A 27,799-nucleotide genomic window follows, 5' to 3' on the forward strand; every position below is an offset into this window, starting at 1 on the left:
TCAGTGCATAGGGAGTGGAATGATAAGCCGAAAAATGTAGCTGATATTGCCCCTGTATAGGTCCACGCTGAGACCTCATTTGGAATACTGTATACATTTCTGGTGACTGCACTTTCAAAAGGATATAAACCCGTTGAAGTTGGTCCAGAGAGCAGCTACTCAAATGGTCCATGTTCTTTATTACAAAGCATATGGGGACAGACTTAAAGACATAAATATATGTACCCTAAAGGAAAATGGGATAGGGGAGATATGATAGATGCATTTAAATTCCTCCAAGGCCTTGTTCTTAGATTACTCCTGAGTCTTATTTCCTTTCACCAGCTTTCTATGGCCCCTTATTCTAGTGCTTCCTTTCCTTTGAAAGAAGTCTGCCTCCTTTGCATTGAACCCTTGGAGGATTTAGTGGAAGAGTAACCCAGTGGTTAGAGCCTTGGGCTGCAAACCAGAGAAGCCAGGGTACAAATCTCATTGCCACTCCTTGTGACCTTGGGCAAGTCACTTCCCCTCCGTTGCCTCAGGTACAAACGTATAGGGAAATGTATCAACTGCGATAGGACTGCAATATACAGTGTTATCGCACAATATAACATTGTATATTGTGCAATATTATACAAGATTCGCAATATAGCATGTTGTATTACCATAAAATCTGCCCCCTCTAACAATTAGCTGCTTTGCATGCATAAAATCAAATAATGCATGCAAAGCAGCTAATGGATGGTCAATTCAATGTAAATAAAATAACACAGCTGACTTAGAAAATTTTCAGCCACATTATTTTATCTACAGCTTCTGTAAATACATTAAGAACATAAGAAATTGCCATACTGGGTCAGACCAAGGGTCCATCAAGCCCAGCATCCTGTTTCCAACAGTGGCCAATCCAGGCTACAAGTACCTGGTAAGTATCCAAAACATTAAGTAGATCCCATGCTACTGATGCCAGTAATAAGCAGTGGCTATTCCCTACGTCAGCTTGATTAATAGCAGTTTGTAGACTTCTCCTCCAGGAACTTGTTCAAACTTTTTTTAAACCCAACTACATTAATTGCCCTAAATACATCCTCCAGCAACAAATTCCAGACTTAATTGTGCATTGAGTAAAAAAATAATTTTCTCCAGTTTGTTTTAAATGTGCTACATGTTAACTTCATGGAGTGACCCTTAGTCCTTCCATTATCTGAAAGAGTAAATAACCGATTCTCATTTACCCGTTCTAGACCTCTCATGATTTTAAAGACCTCTATCATATCCCCCCTCAGCCATCTTTTCTCCAGGCTGAACAGCCCTAACTTCTTTAGCCTTTCCTCATAGGGGAGATGTTACATCCCCTTTATCATTTTGGTCTCTCTTCTCTGTACCTTTTCCACTGAAACTATATGTTTTTTGAGATGTGATGACCAGAATTATACACAGTACTCAAGGTGCGGTCTCACCATGGAGCGATACAGAGCGATACATTTTCTGTTTTATTCATCATTCCCTTCCTAATAATTCCTAACATTGTTTGCTTTTTTGACCTCTGCAACACACTGAGCTGACAGTTTCAGTGTATTATCTACTATGATGCCTAGATCTTTTTCCTGGGTGGTAATTCCTAATATGGAACCTATGATTGTATAAGTACAGCAAGGGTTATTTTTCCCTATATGTATCTTGTCCACATTCAATTTCATCTGCTATTTGGTTGCCCAATTTTCCAGTCTCACAAGGTCCTCCTGCAATTTATCACAATCTACATGTGATTTAACTACTCTGAATAATTTTGTGTCGCAAATTTGATAACCTCACTTGTCGTATTCCTTTCCAGATCATTTATAAATATATTGAAAAGCACTGGTCCAAATACAGATCCCTGAGGCACTCTATTGTTTACCTTTTTCCACTGGGAAAATTGACCATTTAATCCTACTCTGTTTCCTGTCTTTTAACCAGTTTGTAATCCATGAAAGGACATCGCCTTTTATCCCATAACTTTTTAGTTTTCTTAGAAGCCTCTCATGAGTGACTTTGTCATACGGCTTCTGAAAATCCAAATACACCACATCTACCAGTTCACCTTTATCCGCATGTGTATTCACCCCTTCAAAAAAGTGAAGCAGATTTGTGAGGCAAGACTTCCCTTGAGTAAATCCATGTCTTTCTATATGCTCTGTGATTTTGTTCTTTAGAATAGTTTCCACTATTTTTCGTGGCACTGAAGTCAGGCTCACTGGAGGCCAATAGGGACCCCCTCCCAACCTCCAAGAAATCATCTGGTGGCCTAGTGCCCCTGCCCAGGAGCCCACTAAACCCACCTATCTTGAAAAGGGTCATTGGCAGACAGTGGAGGGCCTAATGCGCCTCCCAGCCATTTCACCCAGTCAGCGCCATTTTTGAAAATGTTCCAACCGGCCTTTGCCCCTGTCCAAGTAGCACCATTTTCCACATGACGGGGCAAAGGCCAGTCAGTGCCATTTTGGGTGAGGGGTTGACTTTCAGTTAACTTTTTTTTTTGGGGGGGGGTCAAGTTGGGCCACATGTCCCTTTAAAGTGATGGTGGCCCTGTGCGTTGGGGGCCACCATCATGCATTTTCTAGGCCTCGGCCGCTTTCTTTTGTCTTGTGGACTTTTTCTGCGAGACAAAAGAACACGGTGATTCTGTCATGATATTTTGTCAGGGAGGGAGAAAATATTACAGGACTACCCCGCACAATATTGGGCCCCTCCTGCAATAAAACTTTGTGGCTTAGTGAATCTAGGCCTTAGATTGTGAGCACTCTGGAGACAGGGAAGTACCTACAGTACCTGAACGTAATCCGCTTTGCAGTGTCTGAAAGGCGGAATATAAATAAAAATAAATAAATAAATGAGAGAAGGCTCTAGAATGGCTTTTATCTGCCATCATCTATTTGGTTACAATGAGACTGTGATCCTTGACTCAAGGGATTAGCAAGAGTAATCTGGCAAAATAGCTTTACTGAGTTTTTTTTAGAAAGCTTGTGTGACTTGATAAATGACAGGTATTTGGGATTCTCTTTCAAATAAAATACAGGTTTTCTTGATGGGGGTCAGTTGTTAAGTAATGGCAGTTTTCCTGACTGATCTAATGGAATGGAATTGCTATTTTTATATTTAGGACTATTTGGTCGTACCTTCCTTTTGCACAGTTTTCTAATGATAAGGCAAGAAATAAAAGTTTAAAACAAATACGTAATATTTATGTGGAAGGACACCGGCAAAAATTTTACTCCATGTGTCCGAGTGTTCTGAATTTTCACAGCTGAAAGTTGGCCACCCTGTGTGGTGCTGAATAGCTGAAGGACGAGTGTAATGAATGCTTGCACATCTCTGATAAATATTTGATCACACAGAGTTTTTATTGTCAAAGTGAAAGAGGCAGCAGCTTACTACAAACTGAAGGTTCTTGGCCCTATAGCTCTCATCTAACCAAGACTTAAATCCTCAGAGTATTTTACAGAGTTCTCTCTCGATCCTCTACAATCAATACCTCTGTGCCTAGCTCCCATGTTCCCCTGGCTGTCATGGGTGCTGGGTTTGTTAAATTTATAGTGGTACCAACTCAGTCCTCAGTCCTCCCCTCCTCCCCAGCTCTGCCTGCTTTATTTGCTTACAAAGATCCTCCAAACGCTTGCTGCCCCCTGCCAGTACCCAAGATTCAAAGAGGGTAGGGGGAGACACCGTGAGGTCAATGCTAAGAGACTGAGCATTTGGTTAAGTTAGCTGCTGAGTGTAGTCGGCTCTCAGGAAGTTAGCCGGATAAGTTCACTCGGTTATCTCACACGTGATAGGGTGGCAGGTGCACTCCATGTCCAGCATGGGAGGGTGGCATATGATAGGGCGGCAAGAGAGTTACCTATTTTATTTATTTATTTTTAATTTTTATATACCGATCTTCTTGCATAAAATGCAAATCAGGCCGGTTTACATTGCAAACTGAACAAGCAGGAAATATAATTCCTTAGTCGGATACATAGAACATCTAGAATTAAAAATGTAAAAGCAAACTTTTTAGACAGATTAATATCCTAAAGGGATAGAGCAGTGCCTGCCCAGCCAACCCTCTCCCACCACTTCCCAACATTAAGTCTTGATACTCCAGTTAAGAAACTATATGCAAAAGGAATTAGCTAAGCCATAGGCCGCCTGACAGTTTTAATGAGAGCCATGTGGCCATGGAAGGGCTTGGCAAACTGAATTCGGGTCTCTGTCAAGTATACAAAGTCTAAATTAAACCCTGATTTCATGGAAATCTGACAGGAAGGGGAGACTGAGTGCTTATGCTTTGAACTGGAAAGGGCTTTGTTTATTGCCAGTACTGAAGTAACCTATTAAACACACCATCCCTATCCAGAAAATAGTGCTTTATGTGGTATTAATTCCAAGGAGCAGTCCTATGTATTTTTCCTAAAATACCTACTTGCAGTGGCTGGTTCTTGTCTGTTTCTTGAGTGATCACAATCCTTTGCATGTGGCTGTCAGGTGCTTGTTTGAAGCATACTGCTGCTATGTGGAGAAGGTACAAGCGTATTAAAGCAATTAGTGTAGAGGATTGTCACGCCATTTGTCTCAAGAGGACAGCTGCCATAGGTAATCTAAGTCCCTTCACTGGGAAAAGGACCTGTGTGCCAGAGCTTCTGAATTGATCTGCAGGAAAAACCCCGGACTTTTCACCCACCTAACTGCTTTACCCGCGCCCAAGCTGCTGGACCGGTCTCCCGGTCACGCCCCCCCCGCTGAGGTCATCAAGGGGCGACAGCTGCTTTAAAACGCGGCGAAATCGGAGGGGCTTCGTGCCTGGACCTCTGACTGCTCTCCTTTGTTCCATCTGAGAGCTTCTGAATTGATCTGCAGGAAAAACCCCGGACTTTTCACCCACCTAACTGCTTTACCCGCGCCCAAGCTGCTGGACCGGTCTCCCGGTCACGCCCCCCCGCTGAGGTCATCAAGGGGCGACAGCTGCTTTAAAACGTGGCGAAATCATAAGCGCCGCGCGCCGGGCGCCGCGCGACAAAGGGGCGTGACAAAGGGGCCTGCCCCTTTGTTTTGCCCCTTCGTTTTTCGCCATCGTTATACTTCATGGTTTGTATTTATATTAGCATATTCTATTTTAGTTTAGTAACAGCTATGGAGATTCCAGTAGTCCTTGGAAAAGGACGACATGGTAACACAGGCTTAACCAATACAAAACACTCCATTCTCCCTCGACATAAATACCCCCTCAACCGAACACTGGCTACTATAAGTTCTATGCTCTGTACCACTGCTTTGATTACTCTTTCTTTTATCCTCTGTAATGCCCAATCTATACGGAAAAAGGTTCCTATTTTACGAGACCTTCTTGACAGTAATAAACCGGACTTCTTTCTAATCACAGAATCCTGGCTAACCACCTCTGACATAGCCATTGTAAACAATTTAACCCCTACAGACTACCTTACCATTTCAGAACCCAGAACGAACCGTAGAGGTGGGGGCCTACTAGCTATCATTAAATCATCTTTAAAACTCGTAAAAAAACAATTAACACTTCCTGGTTCCTTTGAAATGCTCCTTATCTCCACCTCTATCTTAAACATAGGACTTATTTACTGCCCCCCCGGCTGTCTTAACTTAGATATTTCAATATTTTTAGAAACTATTTCCACACTTTCTATAGATTTAAATAAAACTATACTGCTTGGTGACTTTAATTTACATATTACCAACCCAAATATAATTACCAATTCCTTTTTAGATGCCATGAATGGCCTAGGCTGGGAACAACTCATAAACACCCCCACACACACTAAAGGACAAATACTAGATCTGGTGTTTTTCAATCCACTTTACCACTTCCCCGTTTGGAATACAATCACAACAGTTCCTATCCCATGGTCTGACCATTACAGAATTCATTTCTCCCTTAGTATTAGCCCCAGCAAACACATTCCCTTAAAGAAACCACCAATAGTTTACAAAAGGAAATTTATCAGTTTCCACAAATTTATCATTTGTGGAAACTGTTTCCCCCAATCTTCCTTCTACGTTATCATCTAACATAAATGACACTGTAGCAACCTGGAATACCGCAATTACAAATACTCTAGATAACATAGCTCCCTATAAGTCCATAAAACCTAACACTCGGAACAAACCCAATGCCCCCTGGTATACTAAAGCTTTACATATTCTCAAAAGTAACCTCAGGAAATTAGAACGTAAATGGCGTACTACTAGAACTCCAGAAACAAAAAACGCATACCGTTGCAACTTACGACGTTATAATAAGGAAATAAATCTAGCAAAAAAACATCACTATGCAAATATAATTTCCAAAGCCAATGGCAACGCCAATGCTCTCTTCAATATTGTTAAATCTCTTACCACTCCTCAAAATGAATATGTCATAGACTCTGATCCCAACTTCTGCAATAAAATCGCTAAGCACTTTGAAACAAAAGTATCTAACATCTCAAAGGAATTTTCCAACCTACCCTACCCAATACAAGGAAAGATAGACTCCATCCACTCATGGTCACAATTTTCCCCTGTATCAGAAAGTTCTATCCAGACCATCATAAGTAAGCATAAAGTTTCTAATTCTCCCTACAACCCATGCTCTGGAGTTTTCTTTAAAGCCCTCAAACAAGAAGCCTGCTTTTTTCTTCACCTACTGGTAAACCAGTCTCTTGAAACTGGAGAATTTCCATATGACCTGAAAAAGACATCTATACTCCCAATTCTAAAATCAAAAATTAAGGATACTACAGATCTCAACAATTATAGACCTATTGCCTCCCTTACCTCCTTGGCAAAACTAATAGAATCCGCAGTATTAAAACAGCTTACCGATTTTCTTTCAGACTACAATATTCTCCACATCAACCAACATGGATTTAGAAAGGGACATTCAACAGAAACACTTCTATTATCATCTTTTGACACTTTTTTCCGTGCTTTCGACTCATACACTGACTACATTATAGTATTTTTAGATATTTCTTCAGCTTTTGACACAATAGACCATCAAATCCTTATCTCCGGTTTAAAGTCCATAGGCATCACAGGTACAGTTCTAAACTGGTTTTCATCATTCCTTTCAAATCGCCCTCAGCAAGTCAACTTTAATCAACACACTTCCACTTCCTATATTATTAACTCTGGTGTCCCACAAGGCTCATCATTATCTCCTATTTTGTTTAACATATATCTTCTTCCACTATGTAATATCTTATGTTCTCTAAATTTACAATTCAAAATCTATGCAGATGACATTCAGTTCTATGTCCCATACAAAACATCTTGGTCAGCAACACTAGCTTTGGTCTCCCTCTATCTCTCCACTATAAATTCATGGCTCTCTCACAACCGTTTAAAACTAAACTCTTCAAAAACAGAAATCATACATCTCTCCTCTATTACAGACCCCACTATTGGACCCCCTGCACAGTTGACAATAAACAATATATCTATCCCCATAACTCGTTATGCCATTAATCTAGGCATAATCATTAATTCAGATCTTTCCATGAAACAACAAATCTCTTCACTCACCAAAAAATCCTTTTATAAATTACGACTATTAAAACATCTTCGACCGTTACTTTTTTTCCGTGACTATAGAACCATTCTTCAATCACTAATATTTTCTGGATTAGACTATTGCAACGCACTCTACCTAGGATTACCTGATTCTTCTTTACATTCCCTTCAATTGATTCAAAATAGTGCCGCTCGAATATTAACCAGGACCCCTCTACATAGTCATATCACCCCAATCCTCCAATCGTTACATTGGCTCCCAGTAAAATTTAGGATACAATTCAAAATTATGTCTATTATACATGGTCTGATCCATAACCCAACCTCCATCTGGCTTTGCTCATCATTGCGGATCTACAAACCTACCCGTCATTTACGTTCTCTTACCCAAAATCTTCTAGATATCCCCTCTCCTAAATTAGCAAGGCTAGAAGTCACCCGAAAACGAGCCTTCTCAGTTGCGGGACCCATTTTATGGAATTCCCTTCCCAACCCTCTTCGTTCAATTTCAAATCCTTCCCATTTCAAGAAATCACTCAAAACTTATCTTTTTCAATTAGCATTTAAAACACCCACTCCAGAATAAACATAAAGTCGCATTCACTCCTTCATTTACAGTCACCATCATACTTCTCAACTCGTCTTCATTTCGTTTCCCCTCCCTTCCTTTGTTTCCCATCTGTTCCCTACATTTTGGACACACTCTGTGATTTCTCTACCCCCTTCCCTTCCCCCCCCCCCCCCTATATTATTAGAAAAGTCCCTTGGCAACAGTTTTTATATTTTTATTTACTTTATTAAACACGTGTTTATTTTTAGCCGGAATTCGTTCCGGCTATTAAGCAATTTTATGTATTTTAATTTTATTTAATTATTACCTTTTTCTTTTTATTCTTTTATTTTATTATTTTTCTCTAATGTAAACCACTTTGACAAAATCTAATTTTATAAAGTGGTATATAAATTCCTTTAAATAAATAAATAAATATAACAGTAGTGACTGGACTTCCCTCCCCTGGGCTCACGTGCATGGATCCTCACAATGCACCTGAATCCATCAATCCCCTGCACAGGGAGTACAAAACCTGCTCCCAAGCGCAGCAGCTGATTGTATTATTACCATGCCCTGAATATTGAGGCTGGACAGCTTCCTTATAAGGAGATTTCAGCTTATTCAGAGAAATAAGGTCTCTTCACTACAGTGATTGATAGAGAACCAAAATGGCGAACCTTAGATGCATATAGATTCAAACACCTGGAATCAGCAGATTGGCGGAAGATGTTGGTATTAAGAAGATTTCGTTCATTGCCATTTGAGAGGCACATCTTTTAAGCACCAGTGAAATGAATGACAAGTGCTATCGGCTCACAGTCCTGGATGGGAATTATGCTGCCGACTGATGCCATTCGAGCCACTTCAGTAAATACTGATGTGTCGAAGTTGCATGGGGTTCTAAGCATTCATGATATTACTGGACATTCAATGCAGATTTTCTAGGAAGCTCTGTGAAGCTCCTCCAACATCACCTCTTCCACTGTTCTGGATCTGAACATATTTGGCGTGTTGTTTTACTGCTCATCATCAGAAGTTTGTGCTATTGCCATCCAGAATTTGGCGAAAGCCTAAGCTGGACAATGATCTTAAGAGTTGGAGATTTTTAAACATGGGGTGGGCCCTCTATAAGACGCATACAGCTTTTATTTTAAGCAGCTGCCATAGTCTCGATGTAATAAGGAACAGAAACTAAGGATGGGAAGGAGAATTAGAGGCAAGACAGGAACGTTTGATGGCTTGAACAAACTAGCTGGGACTCCGGCAGACTTTTCTGAAGTATTGTAGTAACTGAAAGAATTCACTTGGCTAAAACGTGGCTGAATCAGAAATACTGCTGATTTTGTGCTGTCTGTTCCAAACGCCACTTTGCTCTAACCTAGCTTTAATTCTGTCCTGCAAATTAATTTTAGCCCGAAAGGTTTATCAGCGAAAATCATTTGGCAGTAAAAAGGAATAGGTTGCTCTGCAGCGTGCTGTGCTGCTTTTCAGACCACAGAATGGATCAAAGTAGCGTATCTATGTCTGGAAGCAGAGCTTTGTGCTGAGGGATCTTGCTGCTGCCTCCAAGTCTGTCTGAAAGCTGAGTCCAGCGTACGAGCTCAGCGTGCAGCCCGGGCCCTTTGTGAAACCTTCTCTTACCCATGTCTGCCTTTTGTACCCTGCGATTCCTATCTCCGGCGCTTTTGCACGTGTAATCTGAGGATGCAACAGATGTTACAGGTTTGGCTAAAACCGTGATGAGTTTATTAAAACAAGCTCGTGCTGCCAAATGACTTCAGTCTAGAAGATAAGGGCAGTTCTCTGCTAAAATACATTCGGCTGTGTTTACTAAAGACTTTTTTTTTCCCATGGGCACAAAATGAGAAAAAGCATATGACCAAATCTGGTCCATCAGAAGGTCAAATAACTCATGAAATGCCAATTGTGTCAGGTTTCCAACAAATTAAACACTGCTGAACAGATGCACAGTACTGTACACAGCACGTGTATTATTTGACACAGCACACATTGACATGAAGCATAACTGTTTACAGTCCAGATATTGTACAGGTAGCACATGCATAACTGACATAACATACATGTTTACTATGTTACTATATTGTAGGAATGATCTGATTTCTTCAGGTGCCATTAACATATTTTTGTTTATGGGGTTAAATGAAGACGATCTGCCAAAATAAAAGGTAATGTAATCAGTTGTATCATAGGGTTTAATTGACTAAGCTGTTTTCCCTTAGACACGGAATGGAAAAAAGAGCTGAGTATATTTGGCCCATAGTGACTTGCTTGTGAAACACTAGCAGTGAGAGGAGCTTTGTGTACAGGCCGATGAAAGCATCTGATTAGCTAATGCCTTCACAGTCTCTGAATAGCAGGATTTGGAACAGGACAGCTTTGCAGAGGAAGAAAGGATTTATTTTGAGGAGGAGAAAGAGGTGGCCTACAAGTCAGGGTCCACTCCTAACAGATAAATGAAGTTGTTCTTTCTCCATCTGTCTCACTAACTCTTTTTTTTCCATCCACGTGCACATACTAGAATTCAGTGTTAGATGCAAAGTGCCTTACTGCTTATCCATATATTTCATAGTTTGTACATTTTTTAGCTGCTATAGGATGTCAGAATAAAAATCTGTTAAATGCATCTATGTTATAAGTTCCATGGCAAATGATTGTATGAGCATGCAGGGAATGGGGAAGTGGTGTTTGCATTGTCCCAGTGGCTGCAGGAGGCGTTGATAAGATTAGTATCCTGAAGGAAGTTCTTGCCCTAGTTATCAGCTGAATGGAAACCATCATCTATAAGTTGTTTTCCTTTCCCTGGACAGCCATCTCCCCCAAGCCTCTGGGAACAGTGCTTTCAGGCTTCTACTACACTATTTCTGATGTGTTTCGGGGGTGGAGAAGGGTTAATGCTTTGAGAGAGAGCAATCTCTCTGCTTGCCATGATTTGAAGCATGAGCACTACCAATTTACATTTTCATAAACTGTTTGTTTCCCCCAGCCCTCAGCCATTAGCTTTGCTATCATTGCCCCAACCCTGCACATCCTACTCCCTTCCCATCCCCACAGGTGCTCAAAACCAAAGAGCGATTGGCACAGCCAAGCAATGATGACTTTTATAGACTGGTGAAGAAGAGTTAAATAAGAACATAAGATATGCCATACTGGGTCAGACCAAGGGTCCATCAAGCCCAGTATCCTGGTCCAACCTGGCAAGTACCCAAACATTAAACAGATCCCATTCTTCTAATGCCGGCAACAAGCACTGCACAAAGTATTCAAGGTGCGGACTCACAATGGAGTACTTCAAAGGCATAATGACATTCTCCGTTTTATTCGTTCTTTCCTTCCTAATAATTCCTAACATTCTGTTTGCTTTTATAACCACCGCAGCATACAGAGCCAACGATTTCAATGTATTATCCATTATGACATCTGGATCTCTTTTCTGGGTGGTAACTCCTAAGAGAGAACCTAACATTGTGTAACTACAGCAAGGGTTACTTTTCCCTATATGCATCGCCTTGCACTCATCCACATTAAATTTCATCTGCCATTTGGACGCCCAGTCTTCCAGGGTTGGTGGCTTTGGCACACTATAGCATTATTTGACTCCTTTCTTCCCATGACTTCTACCCTCTTCTTATCTAAAAGCTGCATGCTGTAAAGTTGGTCACTGGAGTACAATGTTGACTCATGAAGTTTGTTTCATCCTATCTTCTTTCCTTCTTTCTCTACACCTCAAATCCGAGAACATAGAACACAGTAGTTGCTATATTATTTCTCACAGGACAAACAGGATGGTAGTCCTCACATATGGGTGACATCAGTGGACGGAGCCCTGTTACGGAAAACTTTTCTGTCAAAGTTTCTATAAAGCTTTGACATCCCCGCATCGATTCTTTCAGTGCCATCAATGTTTTCATCCATGGCGCTGATTATTCTATCGGTGTCATCGATGCCCAGGTCGGTTCCATCGATGACATCGTCGGTTCCATCAATGCATCATCAATTCCATTGATGCCATCGTCTGTTCCATCTATGCCCAGGTCGGTTCCATCGACGCCATATCGATGCCATCGACGCCCAGGTCGGTGCCATCGATTCCATCGATGCCCGGGTTGATGCCAAGGTCGAAGCCATCGATGCACGTGGCCATGCCACTGATGCCGTCGGCGCCCGTCTCCATCCATCGATGCCGCTGATGCCCATGTCGTTTCCATCGGTGTCCTCGTCGTTCCTATCGATGCTGCCATCGATTCCGTCGATGCCGGTATCAATTTCCCAATGCCATCGACGTCTATTTGATTCTTCGATGCCACATCATTTCCATCGAGACCTATACCGATGCCGTCAGTGCCTCTGTCATTGTTATCGTTGCTCTGCCCTGGCCATCGACATTTTTTCATATATATTTTTGATGATATCCTCGAGGCCACTCCATGCCGCCATCGATACCGTCAGTACTGACATAGCACCTACACACAATGCCCTCGCCTAAACACAGTGCTCCATGCTTTTGGTTCTTTACTAAAGCCCCGTATTAGCCTACGACACTACATAGTGCCAGGAGCAGTGCAAGCATGCTAATAGTCCGTCATCATTCACCATCCAAGACAGTGAGGGCATCCACCTTGGTGCTGGGGAAGGACCGGGCCGAGCACCGTGGCACTTATTGTCACCGGCACGGAGACCGTCCACCACCGATGCCATCCAGCACATCGGTGCTATCCTACTCGTTGCTGGAGAATGCCCGGGCCGAGCAATATCGCTACTGCCACCACCACTGTTCCACACAGTGCTGGCAGGCCTCGGTGCTCCAGATTAACCGGACCGAGTTCCGAGGAATTCTGCACTGGCGTCAAGATACATCGAGCCGCTGCAAAGAGGGCCGGGTTCATGAGTCATAATGGCTCCCCTGTACCCAAGGCATTCCCCACCGACACCGGTGCGGGGCTCTGACCCTCCACAAATTACTGTGGTAGCGCCAGACATGCTCAGCCTGTCTCCTCTGTACCTGCGCTACCATACCAGGTTACAGAGTTGAGTCGAACGTTTCCGTCCTTCAGGCTATCCCTCAATGACTCCTGAAATCCACAGAGCCATCAATCTTCGCTGGCTCGTCCTTCTGCGATCCACGACGGATGGTAAGTACTCTACTCTAATCCCGCTTCAGCAACATTGAAGCCATTGAGACCTGTTCTCTAAATCGGGCCATATGGTTCGAAAGGTTCTAGGTCGTCTGGTCTTCCAAGAACCTTATTAGTGTCACATATCGCTATTGCCAGCTATGTCGGACACAATACCAAGAGAACCTCTCTACCAATCATTTGGGATTACATCAGGACATCCTCCCGTTGTCAGCAACGGGACTCTGTACTGATTAATACTCTGATTTCTGGTTCCTAATTAAGGACCGAAATTCCAGATGCATTCGCTGATCTGTTAAACACAAGATTCAGCAAACACTGTCTCAATTGCAAGTCCACCTCGAGACCTGCCGACAGGTCTCGACGTTTTCTTGTAATACACAGAATTGCGGGTAAGACTTTTACCGCTCACGCTTCCGTGGGAGATTACATGATATCCAGATTACGTCAGCCTCGCCAGTTGGACACCGCCTGGTCTCTCAACTTGCCGGATATCAGAGCAGCCACCCCACTTTGTACCAAGGTTCAGGGTACAGTCACCCGGACGCTACAAAGCGCAGGGGGGGGGGATGGGGGAGTTTTAATTTCACTATTATTTCTTTCAACAGAAAGTAGTTACTCTTCACCCATCCTGGACCTCAGAAATATCAATTTTCTTCAGAAGGCGCAGGTAAAATGGTATCTCTCGTCACCATGCTTCCATACCGCAGTAAGTAGGTTGCCTCTCTCCTCTAATCTTTCTATGTGCTTCATGGTGAGTCAACAATATTACCATCCCAAGCTCTGCCGGTTGCACCAACTTTGGCAACTTTGGGTATTTCTTTAAATCACTAGCAGTGACTGCTGTTTCTCTATGGAGTAAAACATCATTCATGCTTTTCCTTGCATGGACAGCTGCCTAACAACAGTCAATCCAAGCAAGGAGCTCTTTCTTCTTCATGACTCACTATAAATCTACTACCTGGGATTGCTGTTAACTACCATAAATCCCATATAGCACACTTCTGGACACCACAGTCACAATGAACTTCCTGTCCAACAACCGCGCAGACATTCTGACAAATTCCTGTATGTCTCTGCGCGCATACAACATAACCTCAGCCCCTCAATTCTTTCATTGTTGGGCCACGGCATTTTTTCACCATGCACTTGCTCATAGGTTCAAAATTTGCTATGAGTAAGATTCAATGAAATTCAATTATCAGTGAACCTAAGCTGTTCAACCACTTTCGTCCCTGATCCATATTGCAGATCTGGAACCAAAACCTAGACTGCTCATGCTTGAATTTACTTAGGGTTGCAGAGTTCGCACTAACATCTTCTCACTGCAATATGCATCTATTCCGCTCCTTGCAGAGTTTCACACCAACTTCCTGGAGCTGTGAGCCATGAGTTATGCCTTTATGCCTTACAATACTGTCTATGCAACAAACCTTTGTGCATACAGACAGACAGCATAGTGACATTGTGGTATCTCCAACACACAAGCACGCACAACCTCTTAGCTGCTCTGCTAGGAAGCTGTGCAGCTCTACTCTTGGCCCTTGCCTCACTCCATGCATCCCGGGCCACTTATCTAACAGACTTACTGAACACACTAGCAGACCTTCTCCACATAAGTTTCCATCCTCTCGGATGGTCTCTGATTATATGTGTAGCGAGGAAAATCTTCTAGCGCTGAGGTCAACCAAACTTACCCTCTGCGTCTGAATCAAACCACATGGTGGACAGATTCTACTCCCTACACATGTCTCCAATGCGTTCCCATGGACGCCTTTGCTGCAACAAAGGCCTCTTATATGTGTCTCTTTCGATGCCTGTCATAGCCAACACCCGTATTACGCTGCACCGGGACGGGGTTCACTGTTTTCAGACCCACGTCCTGGCCGAGACCAGTATGCGTTCCCATTCTTCAAAGTCTTATCGCACCAGTAACCAATTCGCCTTCTATAGGTTACTTCTCGCAGGTTACAAATTCGCCTTCTCACAGAATGAAACCTCTCCTACACTTTCATGACTTCAGAATAGTCCTACAAGCCGTTATATTCTCCAAGATAGATTATTGCAACTCTGTCTTGCTAGGTCTCCCAGCCTCATCCATAAAACCACTTCAGATGCTCCAGAATGCGGCAGCTAGAATCCTGACAAACTCCAGAAGAAGAGACCACATCACTCCTATTTTAAAAAATCTACACTGGCTACCAATACACTTCAGAATTCTACCCAAGTCTATTACCAACATCCATAAAACCATCCATTCCCAAGCCCCTCTCAACCTCCAAATCCCCCTCAGACTACACACATCATCCAGACCCATCAGAGAAGCCTACAGAGGTTCCCTGCTCATCCCCCCTACCAAATCCACACACCATCTACAACTCAGAAATCGGGCCTTTTCAACGGCGGGCCCCTCTCTCTGGAACACATTACCACCTGATCTCAGACTAGAGCCATGCTTATTAACATTCAGAAAAAGGCTTAAGACTTGGCTATTTAAACAAGCCTTTCCCGAGTCTAATATCCATTAACAGACCATTGCTGCATAATGTAAATACTGCTCATTGTAAATAATTTACTTCTGTATAATTTCTTTAATTATTGTCTCCTTGCTCCACCAGTTCTAGCAACCCTGTTATATTGTAACTTTATTGTTTCTTATGCACTTGTTATGTGTACGAAGTTACTGCACCCCTTGTTATCTGTAAACCGGCCTGATATGATTGTATCATGAATGCCGGTGTAAAAAAGCTCTAAATAAATAAAATAAAATAAATAGGTCAGTCTCATATCATGAACTCACTGATGTTCTCAGGTACTGGTAGCGTCTTCTACACATAAATCTTACCATTCAAAATGGCATGATTTACCTCATGTCATATAAAAAAAGAAAAAAGGGTTTTACCCCCTTTATTTCTACACCACACTTTTCTCTTACTCCCTCTGATTCTGCTCCCCAGACATCCTCCACATGGGTATGCCTCAGTTCCAATTGGCGTACCACTTGGGAGTGGGAATACCCAATTAACGGTTCAACCCCTTCCGAGCCAGCTTACCATGGGTTATCCACTGATTAAGCCGCCTCTATTTTTACTGGTTACGGAATGGGGCCTATATATATTAGTGCTTACAAGACTCATGCGTTCCCCGTTCGAGCCTTGCCATTCCTCTCACTTAACAATCTGGCATGGGAAATTCTTTCCCTCGTAGTCATCACTTCTACCAATAGGGTCAGTGAGTTCCACACCTTGTTACATACTCACCCGACCCTGCGTTCCTCTGTGACCGAGTGGTTTTACGTACTCAACTTCATATCCTTCTTAAGGTAGACTCAGCATCTCACCTTACTCAGAATATACTCTGCCCACTTTTTCCCAACACCTCTCTCTCACCAGAGCGAGAGGGTTTTCCACTGCTTGGACTGTAAAAGTGTACTTGCATTCTATCCAGACCGCACTACACTCCATAGCAATTACACCTAACTCTTTCCTCCTGTGGCAAAAGCCAAGCTGCGAGTTCCAGTGGGCAAACAGACGTATTCCTCCTAATTGACGGTCTGTATCTCCTTTTCCTACTAACAAGCAGGTATTTCACTACAACACCGTGTGTAACCACACTCTGTTAGGGCCGTACCAGCCTCAATAACTCACCTTCGGCCGGTGCCGCTTGTACATATTTGTAAGGCTGCGACCTGGAGCTCTCTCCATACCTTCGCAGCCCATTATTGCTTAGATAAGACTGGCCGGCATGCTTCCATGTTTGGCCAGTCCATCTACTCTTCTTTTCGGTTTAACTACCCAACATCCTTCCACCAACCCATTACGGGTTTCAGGATGCCCTCCTTACCAAATTCCACCCCCGACGTTGCGCCTTTTGCACATCTTGGGTGCATTGGGTACACTCTCGGGCATCCTCAGCTCGGTACTCACCCATATAGGAGGACTACCATCCTGCTTGTCCTGTGAGAAAGCAAGTGTTGCTTACCTGTAACAAGTGTTCTCACAGGACAGCAGGATGTTAGTCCTCACGAAACCCACCCGCCATCCTGCGGAGTTGGGTCTACATACGTTTTATTATTTTAGTTTCGCTTGCGCTTTTTGCTATAAGACGAGACTGAGGGGAGACACCTGTGATCACACGGATAATTGCAGGCTGAGCATGCTCAGTGCACTCAGTGTGCCAGCGTCAGTCAAAGCTTTATAGAAACTTTCAGAAAAGTTTTCCGTTGCAGGGCACTGTCCACTGACGTCACCCATATGTGAGGACTAACATCCTGCTGTCCTGTGAGAACGCCTGTTACAGGTATGCAACACTTGCTTTCCTAGTGTATGGATAAAAGAATACAGAATCTTTCACCCCCTAGATTACAGGTTTGAATGTAGTCCAGGAAGATAGTCCTTGAAAATGGCCACCTGACCATTGACTATGAGAGGTAAATAGTACGCTCAGTCCAAGTCCCAGTGGAGTGGTATCCACATCAACTTCAGTTTTGGCACTGGTTTGCTCAACAAACCAAGGGGGTCAGTTGCTAAGGTGAGATAGGGCAATAACGAATGAAAAATAGCCTTTCGTGCATTAAATGGCATATTTTTTGAGAAATATTTTCGCTTCATGCAAAAAAATAGCACATCGTATGTTAAAACCTTTTTTCACTAATTTTTTTGTAAATATTAAAAACAGATGCAAAATATGCTGATGAAGGAAGGCTCCTGCTTCGCACAATATAATATATCAAAGCATGAAATATTGCAGATTTTGGGAAATAAGAATTCGGGAGTTATTTGTGTCAAGACATAAAATATTGCACAAAAATCACTTTTTCTCACAGTTTTTTTGGTCCACACTCTTCTGACCCACCTACAGAGCTGTAGACCAATAAAAAGGCCTTCCTTTCTGACCTAGTTACTTCCTGTCAAAATGTTTGGCTACTGTTACCTCTGCTGCAAGGTAGTCAAGGTAGTGAACCAGCACCAGCAAGAGGCCAGGGAGGATGAAATGCCATCTATGGCAGATGCATGTTCCCTGACTCCCTGCTTGCTCCTACCTTCTCTTCTGCCTGGAAGGATTCGCTATCTTCAACACCAGTGAGTACTACCATCTTCACCTCAGAGCTGTTCCCTGGAACCAGGTACTCGCTCCTCAAGGGCCTGCCTCTGTTCCAGCCCTGTGCCATCTCCTACGTGGAACCTCTTTGTGAGTACAATACCCTCGTTACCTTAGAAGCTCCACTACTCTTGTCATCCATCCATGGAGAACCTTTGCCCGGTGATGTGACTTATCGCACCGAACCAGTGACTCTTCGCACAGGTGCTCTCCATATGGAGACAATTCCCTTCTTGGTGTTAGAGAAGGCCATGCGCCCTATCGTTCTGTGGTTACCCTGGTTGCAGTTGCATCAGCTTCAATTCGACTGGTCCTCCTTGGAACTCTCCCGCTGGGGCCCAGGTTGTCATGGCAGTTGCCTCAAGGAAGTTTCTCCTGTTTTCTGCATGCCTACAACTCCAGTGATGGCAGGACTGCCGCCTCAATACGCATCATTCAGTGATGTGTTTTCCAAAGAAGCTGCTGACATCCTCCCTCCACACAGATCTTATGACTGTGCCATTCGGCTGAAACCAAACACTGAACTTCCTAAAGGATATGTCTATCCACTCTCTGCAATAGAGAATAAGGCTATGTCCGAGTATATCGAGGAGAATTTACAGAAAGGTTTCATTAGACCTTCAAAGTCGCCAGCTGGCGCAGGATTCTTCTTTGTGGGGAAGAAAGGCGGAACCTTACGTCCTTGTATCGACTGTCGAGGTCTGAACGAGATTACGATTAAAGACCGTTACTCCCTGCCTTTAATCTCAGAGCTGTTTGACCGGCTTCAGGGGGCCAAGATATTTTCGAAACTTGACCTGAAGGAGACATACAATTTAGTCCGGATTCGCAGTGGTGACGAGTGGAAAACAGCTTTCAACACTCAAGATGGCCATTTTGAGTACTTAGTAATGCCCTTCGGCCTGTGCAATGCACCCGCTGTGTTCCAGAACATGATGAATGAAATTCTGCGGGATTTGTTGTTCAAGAGTGTCGTAGTGTACCTAGATGACATCCTGATATTTTCTCAGAATCTGTCTACTCATCTAAAAGACGTCAAGCAAGTTCTACTAAAACTCCAAGAACAGCGACTCTACGCCAAGCTATCCAAGTGCGAATTCCATAAAGACTCCGTGCCTTTTCTTGGCTACATTGTGTCTAAAGATGGCTTCCAGATGGATCCCCATAAATTAGAAAGTATTTATTATTTATTTTATTTAACACTTTTCTATACCGACCTTCATGAAAAAAATTTCATATCAGATCAGTTTACATGTAACAAAGGGTATAACTTAAACAAGAACAATTCACTAGAAGCGGAAGTTACATATAACAAGGGTAGTTAACTTGGAGGCTAGGCTAGTCAGAGGTATAGGACAGTGTAACTGAAGAGAACTAGAAAAGGCAATGAAACAAAAGAAACGGCGGCTTAATTATAATGTCAGAGTCCTGTCCGGTTGACAATTAATGGCTTAGAAAGTTAGGGGAAGGCCTGGAGGAAGAGCCAGGTCTTAAGTTTTTTGCGGAAAGTTCGAAGGCAAGGTTCTAGTCTGAGGTCAGTGGGCATATTGTTCCAGATAGTTGGACCTGCCGTAGAGAATGCTCGTTCTTTGGTGTATGATAGTCGCGTGGCTTTTGTTGTGGGACCTTGTAGGGTACCTTTGTACACTTCTCTTATAGGTCTTGAGGATGAATATAATTTGAGAGGAATCTGGAGGTCTAGTTGTTGCTGATTGTATATGGTTTTATGAATTGTGGTGAGGGCCTTGTGCATTATTCTATATTTTATTGGCAGCCAGTGAAGGTTCCGTAGTATGGGAGTGATGTGCGAACCTCTATTGGTGTTGGTTAGGATTCTGGCTGCCGAATTCTGGAGCATCTGTAATGATTTGATGGAGAAGAAAGGGAGTCCGAGAAGGAGAGCGTTGCAGTAATCTGTTTTGGAAAAGAGCGTGGTTTGGAGGACGGTCCTAAAGTCCTGGAAATGGAGGAGAGGAGTATCAAGAATTGTCCCAAAAGTCCTGGAAATGGAGGAGAGGAGTATCAAGAATTGGTCACAGCCTACCAGCCTGAAGGCCCTGAGACAATTTTTGGGGTTCACCAATTACTATAGAAGCTTTATAAAGAACTATTCTTCTTTAACGGTACCCTTGACTGCTATGACCCGGAAAGGGGCCAATGCTTCTAAATGGTCTGCGGAGGCCATTTCCGCATTTGAAGATTTAAAGACTGCCTTTTCCATGGAACCATGCCTATGTCATCCGGACCCCAACAAGCCATTCATCGTCGAAGTCGACGCCTCTGACATCGGTGTGGGGGCTGTTCTGAGCCAGACTGGAGATTCCAAGTCCTTACGTCCCTGCTCTTTCTTCTCACGACGTTTCTCTCCAGCAGAGAAGAATTATGGGATCGGTGACAAAGAGCTCCTGGCTATTAAGTTGGTATTCGAGGAATGGCGGCCTTGGCTTGAAGGTGTTCAACATCAAATTACCGTGTTTATGGACCATAAGAATCTAAAGTATCTCCGCCATGCGCAACATCTTAACCATAGACAAGCTAGATGGTCCTTATTTTTTGACCGCTTTGACTTCGTGCTCAAATATCGCCCCGGAGACAAGAATACCAGAGCTGATGCCCTATCACGCTCCTTTCTCTTGAAGGATATTCGGGAAGAGCCGCAGCACATAATCGACCCGAAGAAAGTCATCAGTGGCTACTCATTCTGTGCCCGCTGGTAAGACCATCATGCCAAAGCGTCTCCGAAAGAAAGTGCTCTATTGGGCGCATAATTTCAAGCTGGCTGGCCATCCTGGTCAACGCCGTACCCTGCTGAAGCTACAGAAGTATTATTGGTGGCTAACTATCAAGGAAGCTCTCCTATGTGGCATCTTGTGCCAACTGTGCCAAGCACAAACCTACTTCTGGTCAACCGTGGGGATTGCTGCAACCGCTTCCAGCTCCGGAACAACCCTGGACGCATATCGCTACTGATTTTGTAGTTGATCTACTCCTTTCTGGAGGTATGAATACCATCTGGGTCACAGTTGACCGCTTCAGCAAGATGGCCCACTTCATGCCACTGTCTGGCTTACCCTCAGCCTTGGAACTTGCGAAGCTCTTCATAGTCCATATCTTTCGCCTCCACGACCTACCGAAGCACATAGTCTCGGATCGAGGATCACAGTTCACGGCAAGATTCTGGAAGGCCCTGTGCAAACTCTTTGACATCTCTCTAGATTATACATCTGCCTATCATCCTCAATCTAATGGTCAAACAGAATGGATGAATAGGACCCTGAAACAATTCATTCGGGCCTATGTGAGTTGCCGTCAGAATAACTGGGCCGAACTGTTACCATGGGCTGAATTCGCCATTAATTCTCATCCAGCAGCATCAACTGGATCAACACCATTTGAACTGGTGTATGGACGTTCACATCACCGCCACTTCCACTGAAGCTCTCAGTGATGTCCCCAGCAGCTCAATCCACTGCTGTAGAAATCCATCAATTATGGACAGATGAAAGCAATGCTACTCAAAGTGGGTGATCGAGCCAAAAGGTTTTATGACGCTCATCATTCCAAAGCGCCTATTTTTCAACCTGGTGACAAAGTCTGGCTATCCACTAAGCACCTTAGACTGAAGTTACCCTCCTCTCGATTTGCTCCTCGCTACGTTGGACCATTTCCAATCCTCCGACGTCTTGGCAATGTTACCTACAGTCTGAAGTTACTACCTGGATTGAACATCCATAATGCTTTTCATGTTTCACTTCTGAAACCACTCATCAGTGAATTCTCTTCCAAATCTCAGGAACCATCTCCTCTCAATGCAGAAGATGACCTAGAATACAAGGTCGAAGCCATTCTTAATGTCCACAAACAAGGCAAAACCTGGGAATACCTTCTCTCTTGGGAAGGTTTTGGCCCCGAAGAAAATTCTTGGGAGCCTCTGGCTAATATCATTGACAAACTCTTCCTTGGGGAGCATTGCTGGACAACAGTCTTAAAGACATGCCTCAGATTTTTTTATTGTTTTGAGGTCAAGGATCTGACTGAGCCTTTTCAGGACATGTACCCAACTCTGTCTTGAGGTAGACACATTACTTCACCACGGGCAATAGAGTGAGTCCCCATTCCAGAGTGCGCAGGATCTTTACTCCCGGTATTTCCTTATCCTCATGAAATTGGAGGGGTTTGAGACCCATCCTGGATTTATGAAGACTAAACAAGCATCTGGAGAGGGAGAAATTAAAAATGAATTCCCTCCACATCATGTGCACTCTGGACCTGAAGGACGCGTACTATATGCCTATCTTCCCATCCACTCATCCCATTGGAAATATCTCAGATTCATGGTGCAGGGACAACATTACTAGTAAAACGTTCTGCCCTTCAGCCTTTTAGCAGCTCTGAAGGTTTTCATGAAATGTCTGGCAATCACGGAGGCATGTCTTTGTTAGCTGAAGATATCAGTTTTTCTCTACCTAACTACTGGTTACTAACAGGACCCTCCAAGACTGGAATCTTGGATTCCTTGAGCTGAATGATATAGCTGCTGCAGTCTCTGGGATTCATTGTCAATTTGGCCAATGCAGAGAATCCAATTTACTGGAGCCCAGATGAACTTGATCAAGAAAGAGACATTCCTACCAGAGGACAGGGCAGTGTGATTCGAACACTAGTGCAAGACATGATGTGCCTAGCTGTTCCTCAGCCTGTTCAGTGCTGGTCATGTTTGGTCACATGGCAGCCATAGACCACATGGTGCAGTTCACTCGACTTTGCATGAGATCTTTTCAGTGGGACCTTCAGTCACAGTGGGATCAGCTTTGGCAACCTCTGTCTCATCTTGTCGAGGTAACTCAAGAGAATGAAAATGTACCTCTGAAGCCAAGGATTCTCACCATTGGCTCTCTTTGGATTCTGCCACATCAGATAGTTCTAGCAACAGATGCCTCCAGCAAAGGCTGGGGAGTACACACAGGCATCTACTGAACACAAGGCACATGGTCAGTTTCGGAGCACCCACAGGCATCCCAGGTGTTTGTCTCCTGTGCTCAAAACAGAATGGACATGGCAGTCACCTAACATACTATTTCCAGTTAACTAGAGGACTGTATTGCATGCTGTAATGCACAGGCTTGCCTCCAAATCACAGTCTCTGTCAAAGCTCATCAAGTTAAAGCCAAGGCTATTTCAGTTGCTCATCTAAGAGCTGTTCTATTGAAAACATCTGTAAAGCTGCAACATGGTCATCTGTACACACTTTTACATCCTACTAATTTATGGACAATCTTTCAAAGAGTAGCAATTAATTTGAGACAAGCAGTTTTGTACAATCTGTTCATCTATTAGTCCACTATCCATTGTGTGTGTGTGTGTGTGTGGGTTTGCTTACTCAGTAAGTGCTCTGCGGTGCAACTCTCAGCTTGGGACTCCCCACATACTATGGTTAATTCAGTCCTGCTTGTCAACAGAGAAAGAGAGTTTGCTTACTGTAAATGGGGTTCTCTGTAGACAGCAGAATGAGTTAGCCATACTTAATTCTTGCCTGCCTCTCTGGAGAGTCAGCTGCCCTTTTAGAGTTAAACTCTACAATCAAATGAGGGGCTCATGAGGCAGCATTCCCTTGGGAACTCCCGCAAATGCTCAGCAAGCAAAAGTTCTACTGAGCTCAGTGGCCCATTCGGTGCCATCAGATGACATTTGCAATTCTTTTATATCCATCCCCAGATTTGTGTCTTTCCACAACTTTGTCTGGGAGTTCTTTTGACAGCTCCTTGGTTCTCATGGTTGGCTCTTTGAAATGCACAACAGCCAAGCAGAGAGAATCAACAAGAACTGCTGAATTTATCCTGTCATCATATGAATGAATCAGTACAGTTTAAAACAGGTGGGCTAATTCACTTGATATGTGCTTTTGAAAGTGATTGGTTACACTAGAGCTTAAATTATTTAGGAGTGCTACTAATACAAGGGGCAGATATTTATCCAGCCAAGCTATTCCACGTTTTTATGTTGTCTTCATTTTCTAAGGAATTCTGGAATATATTTTCCACTTGGCAGTTGTGGGATAGAGTGGATTCATAGACCAAACCCTATTTTAAATTCTGGAAAAAATTGTGGAAACTATTATATAAAAAAATAAAATCACAGAACATATAGAAAGACATGATTTAATGGGACACAGCCAGCATGGATTTACCCAAGGGAAGTCTTGCCTCACAAATCTGCTTCATTTTTTTGAAGGGGTTAATAAACATGTGGATAAAGGTGAACCGGTAGATGTAGTGTATTTGGATTTTCAGAAAGCGTTTGACAAAGTCCCTCATGAGAGGCTTCTAAGGAAACTAAAAAGTCATGGGATAGGAGGTGTTGTCCTTTTGTGGATTGTAAACTGGTTAAAAGACAGGAAACAGAGAGTAGGATTAAAAGGTCAGTTTTCACAGTGGAAAAAGGTAAACAGTGGGGTACCTCAGGGATCTGTACTTGGACTGGTACTTTTTAATATAGTTATAAATGATCTGAAAAGAGGTATGATGAGTGAGGTGATCAAATTTGCAGATGACATTAAATTATTCAGAGTAGTTAAATCACAAGCGGATTGTGACAAATTGCAGGAGGACCTTACGAAGATGGAAGATTGGGCATCCATATGGCAGATGAAATATAATGTGGATAAGTGTAAGGGAATGCATATAGGGAAAAATAAACCTTGCTGTAGTTACACAATGTTAGGTTCCATTTTAAGAGTTACCACCCAGGAAAAGAAAAGCAGTTATATGAATTGCTCTGCAATTATTTCTATACTTGTTAACTTTGTATGGTATATAAAAAAAAAATTCCTTGAAATTCCAGAAGCTTATTTTTATTGAAACAAAAACTATATCAAGGGGGGTTTGGGAATGCTGAATTTAAAAGGTATTTTCATGGGTTTTGATTTGCTTTTTCCACATTCTGTGTCTATGTGAAAAAATGTTAGTAAATCTTGCCCTTGGACTGCTCTATGGATGTTTTATTTCTCTAATGTAGAAAGTGTTGATTCCAACAGAATAATAATTGATTTAGTAGCCAGTGTTTAAGGAGATAATCTGGATAAACAAGCATCGCAAAGTTTATAAAGGTGTAATTTTTTAAATGTACCCTGATAATCTGGGGTAATATAAAAATATAATTGCAGGAAATACATTTTTATTCTTCATTTTAACGTGTTACAGAAAGACTGTAAATTGAAGGAGGATCATTGGGCTTATTTGCAAGCAGCACAACTTGTTTCTCACAGAGAAATTGTATAAGCTGCTTAAACAAGTAAAGACTCAAGAGGATATGCTTACAACAAAAACGGTGGTGACGGGAATAATTTTAGCAATGTACCAGTTCTGTATTAGATGGTGACACCCAGGCTTCCAGAGTATTCTGGAACCATGAGAAAATTGGATAGAAGTGGGAGAGAGCAAAATAAACCTCTGTTGCACTTTAGCTAGGGAATCGTTCAAAGGTGGTAGTACATGATACTAGCCAAAATACAGAAAGGACAAGCCTCTGTCTGCTGGTTGGGGGGAGGGGAGGGCAGGGGCCTGTGGTTAGTGAGGGTCTCTGGGTCACCTGAGATGGGACCTGCTCAGTAATGAATACAGTTATGGTTAGCAATCTGCCATACACCCTAGGAACATTCTTATTTGGATTACTGGTTGGGGAAGTGTACCCCCGACACGCAAACTAATAACAGATTTATTGATGGAGCAAGGCACCTGATAGGAAGGGTTTTAATGCACCAAAGATAATGTGCTTAAAAAGCTGTTCTAATTTGAGCATACATTCCATGCTAATGCATGGAAGTGACAGTACAGGAACATGCACTCCAATTAGTACATTCTATGGGAAGTAACTGGAAATGTAAAAATAACAGCCACCCACAGACTTAGATTCAGCAAACTGGGGACTCATGTACCAGGGAGCTCATGTACCAGGGAGCTCAGGTCCAGGTCATCACCCCCTCAAACACCCTCCCTCACTCATCAGACCTGCCCCCCTTTGAGCTCATTATACTTATCTTTCCTGGCTCCTCCTCTTTTCAACATGGCCATGATGGTGAAAAGGGGTAGGCTGGCGAGTAATTTAAGGAAATATTTCTTTACAGAGAGGGTGGTGAATGCATGGAACAAGCCTCCCTGCGGAGGTGGTGGACACGAGGACAGCATCTGAATTAAAAAAAAGCAGAGGACAAGCACATGGGATTTCTGAGAGAGTAGTAGGGATTGTAGAGCTGAGCAATTGTGTGAATGGGCAGACTAAACAGGCCAAATGTTTTTTTTTTCCTGCCGTCACATTTCTATGTTTATATGTTACCATTTATGATCCATGATCCGATGGGGACTATCTTATTATTATGTGTTGTTTGCATATGAGGTAGAGAACACATTAAGGAGAGACTGCTCCTGTTCAATGCATCTGTAAGTGGCAACATCCGCACATAAGTCTTCCATGGGTGAAGGAGAAGCACAGATGGATGGACTTAAGTGCGAAGGTCTGCCAGCAGAGTGCAGGAATCTGAAGAGCAGGCCAGCATGCATGCACTATTTTGCTCTCAATGTGCACGGTGGGAACTTGAGTAGGCAAAAGGAGAGGAGTACGCCTTTCCCATTATGTTGAGCCCAGTATAATAAGACAGATTTTAAAAACATGCACTGTATTTCGGGGCACATATTCTTATGCGCTTGCTAAGAAAAAGTTAACTCCTAATGCAGTACGCTGACAGTATGCAAATGCATCAGGAGTTAAAAAAAAAACCAAAACCTAACAAAAAATGTGCACAAAAAAATGAATAGCAGGCATAAATCATGTTTAAATCACACAAGCCATGGTCTATGCTTAGAAAACATAATTTATGGGTGCTACTCAAAAACCATTTGGTAGATTTTAAAAGCCCTACGTGTACCAAAGCCGGGAGATACATGCGTGACTCGGCCTGGTGCACGCTGCACGGATTTTAAAACCCGCACAGGTACGCGTGTATCTCCCGGAATGCGCATAAAAAATGTTTCATCAAAATGGGCGGGGTGTGGTCAGGGCGGGGCACGGGCAAGCCGGGCCTGCACCATGAAGTCTGCGCATTTAAGTGTTTATGCGCACAAGCGCGCGCTGGCATCCCCTACTGAGTAACTTTACTTCTGCTATGCAAGGCGTGTAAGTCGTGTAACAAATAAAACGAAGCTACTCAGCAGAGTTTTAAGGCTCGGGGCTAATAGAGTAAATCAAATTAAACAATAAATCAATAAAGTAAATTCAAAAATAAATCAATAAAGTAAATCAAATTAAAAAATAAATTAAAGACCTGGCTTTTCAAACAGGCTTACCCAGATTAGACCCCCCTGTGTCTTAACCCCTTGCTGCATCAATACGTTACCCAAACCTAGTTGTTAAGTTATGTTTCATTGTTTAACATTATGTTAACATTCATTGTTAATTTATGTTTCATTGTTTA

The 27,799-nt window shown here is 42.9% G+C and overlaps 1 protein-coding gene across 3 annotated transcripts in view; it reads left to right on the forward strand.

The window, feature by feature from the left end:
• HDAC8 (histone deacetylase 8) overlaps positions 1-27,799 on the forward strand; it is a 273,689-nt gene that overhangs the window by 239,077 nt on the left and 6,813 nt on the right. Inside the window, exon 11 of one of the 3 annotated variants that reach the window (XM_029607525.1) lies at positions 10,188-10,308. The exons of the other annotated variants lie outside the window; for them this stretch is intronic. Within the exon in view, the coding sequence (XP_029463385.1) occupies positions 10,188-10,198 (11 nt within the window). The 3' untranslated portion in view covers positions 10,199-10,308. Of the gene's footprint in view, positions 1-10,187; positions 10,309-27,799 lie in introns of those variants that run through there. 3 annotated transcript variants of the gene reach the window in all.

This window comes from Rhinatrema bivittatum, chromosome 6 (assembly GCF_901001135.1).
Source record: "Rhinatrema bivittatum chromosome 6, aRhiBiv1.1, whole genome shotgun sequence".
Classification (NCBI taxonomy): Eukaryota; Metazoa; Chordata; class Amphibia; order Gymnophiona; family Rhinatrematidae; genus Rhinatrema; species Rhinatrema bivittatum.